The 6,055-nt window shown below is 35.1% G+C and overlaps 1 protein-coding gene across 1 annotated transcript; it reads left to right on the top strand.

Moving 5' to 3' along the window:
• Positions 1-2,830: 2,830 nt before the first annotated feature.
• LOC136795287 (uncharacterized) lies at positions 2,831-3,556 on the top strand. Its single transcript, XM_067045360.1, has one exon. It carries the CDS (start codon positions 2,831-2,833, stop codon positions 3,554-3,556), a length of 726 nt encoding a protein of 241 aa, XP_066901461.1.
• The last annotated feature ends 2,499 nt before the right edge of the window (positions 3,557-6,055 follow it).

Below are 6,055 nucleotides of genomic sequence, written 5' to 3'. Positions count from 1 at the left end.
TGTTGGCGTTGATGACCGGTGTGTTTTACGCCTTAATTTCTGAATAAACAAGCAACAAACTACTGGTACGGTGTGTAGGGGGTTCGAAATGAACCTTTACTAGCCCAACCGTGAAAAGAAAAAAAAGGAATACTTGAATTTTGTTATTTTTCTATTTTTAAATAAGTAAAGATAATAAAAGGAACAAAAATATACTAACTAGAAAAAAGAAAAGCTTAACACAATTACATAATAGAATTAATCGAATACAAAAAATATACAAACTAGAAAACAAGTTTTATATCACCGGTGGTTGATAGGGGCCCGGCTGTGGTTACTGTCCTGAGTTCTGGTGGAACTAGATCAACGTACGTCTGGCCGCCTTGTCCTCTGGCAGGATGAGTCGAATAAGTCCGCCCGCCGTAGTTAAAATGACTAAGCCGGCGAAGATGGCCAGAATGCTGGCAACTATGTGTGTGTAGTGAGGAGACGATACGTGTGTGCAAACCAAGAGACTCACAAAATATGTGTTTTATTTTTTTACAATATAAAAAACAAAAGAAAAAGATTATAACTTCCTGACTTGACGAAAGAGGCGATAGAGGGAGATGTTAGTGACTTGGAGGATCAGTGATATATAACCAGAGAGCCAAGGAGCCTGCGGTGTGTAAAACCAAAGTTCCTTCCATCTACTAATTAATTACTTCCTATTCATAGCGAGACTGTAAAGTTGGCCATTGCTGATTAAGATTTCATGTCGACCGATATATATTATGAAGGGGCCAACTTGCTCCGATAAATCAAAGCCGTTGCCCGGAGCTAGTTCAAACAAGGTACAATGAGCCTAGTTTCTCCAAGTTTTCTCATTGTTATGCCTCCATCTACTCTTCGATCTGGAGGATTTCACTTTGTTTTAAGAAGCCTTACAATGAATTAGCTATTCGAGATAATTAAAATTCTTCGGGACTTCCGCCTAATATGACGAGATAAATTATCTTTAGTTATTATGACATAACTTTAAGATAGGATAAGATACTTGAAAGACTCTAAGCTAATATCTTAACAAAATATTAACTACTATGATAAATCAATTGATAAAATAAAGTGTATAAACATCGATCTATGAAGGAAACCTGCTATAAACGAAGAGGCTCAAGACTTTTGACGCAGAATAACAGATTATATCGAATTTACCTTTATTTCTTTATTTTTTTGTATAATCTTAAGTACATTTTTTGTTACACAAAACTTTATATTCTATAACATTGACCAAGGTCTGAAAAAAAACTTGTTTCATAATAAAATACAAACTAATGCTATTATTATTTTTCAGTTTGTATTCGATTCAGTTTCCTTAACTTATTCAATGCTGACTAGTATACCAATACTTGTCATATCTCTAATCAAACAAAAGGATTTAGGCCTTGTACACATTGGTTTGCATATTTGTAATTATGAACCAACAAATACAAGTATACAATTCCTTGTTCATTATGTAACAGGACCCTGGTGTGAATAAATGAAAAAAATGCGTGAAATAAATTATATTCATAAAACTGTTATCATCATAATGAAAACACAAATTATAAGAATAAGACACCCTAGATGACGCAGAGTGGGCTATATGACAGACCTACCTACTACTGTTTTTTATGTTGCTGATATCGAAAACAAAAGTTTGAAATATCTAGAACTAGTATTTTTGGACATGCAACATTAATTTTGGAAATGTGGACTTGAAAATTTGCTTTTTAGGATGAGGAAGCGACAGTAGTGACTGAAATTCGAAAAATTTATACCAGATCATCATCAAAGAATAATGAAGTATTCTTCATTACCAAATAAGATTGAAATAGTTTAAAGGGGTTTAAATGACGAAAGTTAAAAAAATATATCTGTAAAATACTTTTGATTTTTCTTATTTGAAATAAATTTCTCTTACTCATTCGTTCTCATACTTAGCAATAATCTATAATGGATTAATACAAAATATTTAACAATTTTATAAATAGTTAATGGAGAATAAAGGTAAAAAATTGAGACAGGTATTTAAATCGGAAATAGTCGAAAATGTTATCTTTTGGTAAACCGTTGTATTATTCCCAGGAACGAAGTTTATATTCGTTTCCACCTAGAGAACCCCTAAAATACGAAATTTCTGTTCCTTCTCCTCATCCTTCATCAACTCTTGCATTTCCTCCTCCATAACTCCCTTCCCTAACTTCTACTTCCCCTTCTCGTTCTCCTCTTCCTTCTCCACTATTTCCTCTTCTCTGCCTCTTACGCAGCCTTCTACTTCGATCAATTTAACCATCAATAACCAAAAAAATGATGACAATTATGAACAACAAAAATCAAAAAGAAGAAGACCGAAGAAAAAATCTCCTTAAAAATAATTTTTATTTCTTAACTTATTTATCTTCTTTTTCTTTTATTTTTCAAATATGGCGTTCCTTAAATGGAATTGTAATGGATTAAAAACACTTACATAAAAACTTATCAACCCTTACTTAGAAACTTAAAAATTCTGAACCAAGAATTCAACCCATTCTCTTCAAGAAATCAATATTTTAAACAATGAAAAAACAACACTTAAAACTTTAATATTTATAAAAAAGATGGTTCTAACCGAAATCATGGTCATCACAGGATCCTTCTTACCATACACGAGTCTCTATATTCCAAATCCATACAAATAAACACTCACCTTCAAGCGGTAGCCGCTAAAATTCATCTACACTTCACTTTTTCAGTCTGTAATATATATTTACCTCAGGATCGGTCAATAGAAACCCAGCACCTTTTGGATATATTTAATCAGTTACCCCGCCCTGTCCTCTTAATTGGTGACATGAATGGCCACAATCCTCTATGGGGTTCGCCAGACATAAATGCACGAGGAAAAATAATAGAAAATTTTATAGAACTATCCCATCTACTTCTTCTAAACAGTACCCAACCAACCTACCTCAGCTCCAGTTATGGAACTTTTTCTGCTCTCGACCTATCCATTTGCAGCTCTACTTTTTACAACAATCTAGAATGGACAGTTGTTCCCGACTTACACAGTAGTGATCACTTCCCAATTTTGATAAAATTCATACATTTAAACCCAATAGGCAAAACTAACCCCAGATGGTTGTTGGATAAAGCTGACTGGTTTCAATTTACTTCATTAGCCACCCCACCACAACATTCTCCTTGTGATTTGGGCATTGAAGAAGGATGTAAAACTATTACTGACAGCATCATAAAAGCTGCTAAATCATCGATTCCGATTACTTCTGGATCTCCAAAAAGACCATTTGTTCCTTGGTTCAATGATACTTGCAAAGAAGCCACTAAAATCCGTCGAAAGGTCTACAAAAGATTTCAAAAGTCCATGACAACCGAGTACAAAAGACAAAGAGCAATTAGCAGAAAAACATTTAATCAATGCAAAACAGAATCCTGGAAAACATTCGTTAACAGTATAAATGCTTCTACTAGTTTTGCCATCGTTTGGAGTAAAATTCGAAAAATCACGTCCAAATTCTCTCACCCCCGCATGATCATATTAGTCAACGGACGACGATGACACGTCAATAGTTTCAAATATCTTTGCTGATTACCTTTACGAACTATATAACTCACCCAAACAAGAAACAGAATTTCAAAACAGTACAGACGAAACAGCATCGTACTACAATGTTCAATTTATAATGTGTGAACTAAACAATATATTGAATACAGTAAAAGGTTCGTCCTTCGGTCCTAACAACATTCGGTATGAAATGATCAAAAATCTTTCAAACAGAACAAAAAAATGGCTACTTGATTATTACAACTACGTCTGGCAAACCGGAAAATTACCGAATATCTGGTGCAATTCTATTGTCATTCCATTTCTAAAAACTGGTAAAGATAAGTGTTTCCCATCTAGCTACCACCCAATCTTCCTTACAAGTTGTATCTGCAAAATAATGGAGAGAATGGTCAATAGAAGATTAATGTGGATCAAAGAAAAACCTTTTACAATCATTCCAATCGGGATTTCGAAAAGACCGATCTACCATTGACCAGTTGATAACATTGGAAACAGAAGCACAGTATGCTTTTATTAACGGTCAACAGATGATAGCTCTCTTCTTTGATATGCTAAACGCATTTGACAATATAAATCATTCCATTATTTTGCAGAAGCTGTCCTCTATAGGAATCACTGGACAAATTTTCTAATTTATCAGACAATTTTTGACAAATCGGCATTTTATGGTATGAGTCGGATGTGAACATTCTAAGAATTCCAGGCAGATTAATGGGGTACCTCAGGGATGTGTCCTCAGTCCCACTCTATTTTCTCTGGCTATAAATGATTCAAAACTCAATTTGCGTAGGGGATTGTTCGCCGACGATCTGGCAATCTTTTATCGTATTCAAGATATTCAATTTAAACGCATAAATAGGACAAAAAATATTCGACGCAATAAATAGGATAAAAAACTGGTCATATACTGTCAATATTCAATTTTCCATAGATCAGACAAAATGCCTCCACTTCAGTAGGAAACGAAATACACCTCAACCACCTGATCTATTTCTAGGAAACTTCCTATTACCATAGATTTTTAGGTCTAACCCTCGATAAACGACTAACCTGGCTATACCATATCTCTGCACTAAAACTAACTGCACAAAAAACTAAACATTATTCGTTTACTGAGCCGTACCTCCTGGGGTGCCGATATATCTAGCCTTCTTAAACTTTATCTGGTATTAATACGCTCCAAAATGGACTACGGCTCATTCGTCAATGGCTCGGCTCGTTCCCAAGTGCTTGCTAAACTGGATACAGCCGATCACGCCGGAATCCGAATCGCGACTGGAGCATTTCGGTTTATGCACTGAATCCGGACTATCGCCACTTTCGTTCAGAAGATCTAAATTAGCCATAAACAACAGTTCAAAATTATATCTACAAACAGAACATCCGACACATAAATATATTTTTTATCCAACATTTTCTATTCTTTTTCGACAAAAAAAAAATTCAACACTTTCGTTATCAGAAAGACTCTCCTCAGCTATCGCTTTTCTCAAAACGATAACAATTGACAAATCCGAAAACAAGCATCCACCATGGACCTTCCAACGTCCTAAAACTGTTCTAGACCTGTCCAAATACTCGAAAAACAATACCGAACCAGTTGAATATAAAGCCCACTTTTCTCGTCTAGTTCATAACATGTCCGAATCCTTTATAATCTATACAGATGGATCAAAATCAGACCAATCAGCAGCATCATCCTTTGTAACTAGTAACTCAACGTTCAAAACTCCACAAACTATGCAACATATTCACTGCCGAACTAAATGCAATTGCAGCAGCACTTCACTTCTGTTTATCTTTGAACCACACCAACATTACAATAATTACAGATTCTTTAAGCTCGATAAAATGTTAAGATTGTATGTATCCAGAGCATCCAATAATTTCCTGCATCCATTTTCACTTAAAAACTCTACTCAATATGGGTATGTCAGTAACATTTATATGGGTTCCAACCCATGTAGGAATCGCAGGGAATGAACTAGCCGATCACGCTGCAAGAGAAGCACTCACGTTTCCGGGACGGGTTAAAGCAATTTTATCTCCGTCAGAGATGAGCAGGCCTCTTGTAAAGGAAGTCAAAGATAAATGGCAATCTTTGTGGAACAAATGCCCAATGAATAAATTCAAAATTATTAAAAACGAAGTCAAGCTCTGGGGTACCTCTAGTCCCAAATGCCGTAGAGAGGAGGTTGTACTGACTAGGCTGAGAATAGGTCACACGATGCTCACTCACTCCTATCTTATTTCACGAGAAACCCCTCCGAACTGCCAGTATTGCAATAACAATCAAACAATAACCCATGTTTTCCAAAGATGCTCATATTTCACACCACACCTCAATAGCTTAGGACTAAACCAAGATATCTCAAAAACCCTTGGAGACGATGATAAAGCAATAAAATTGGTGTTTCAGTTTTTAAAGTCACAAAATTGACTGACAAAAATATAACTTAATCGGAGGGGAAAAAAATAATAACAATAATA

The sequence above is a fragment of the Halyomorpha halys genome, unplaced genomic scaffold (assembly GCF_000696795.3).
Source record: "Halyomorpha halys isolate HHAL.00 unplaced genomic scaffold, Hhal_1.1 Scaffold1388.1, whole genome shotgun sequence".
Taxonomy (NCBI): domain Eukaryota; kingdom Metazoa; phylum Arthropoda; class Insecta; order Hemiptera; family Pentatomidae; genus Halyomorpha; species Halyomorpha halys.
Note: the sequence above shows the minus strand (reverse complement) of the source record. Positions and strands in the feature narration are given on the sequence as shown.

What these genes read in the sequence shown, in the direction of transcription:
- LOC136795287 (XM_067045360.1), top strand. Translation starts at nt 2,831, where the DNA reads ATGAATGGCCACAATCCTCTATGGGGTTCGCCAGACATAAATGCACGA.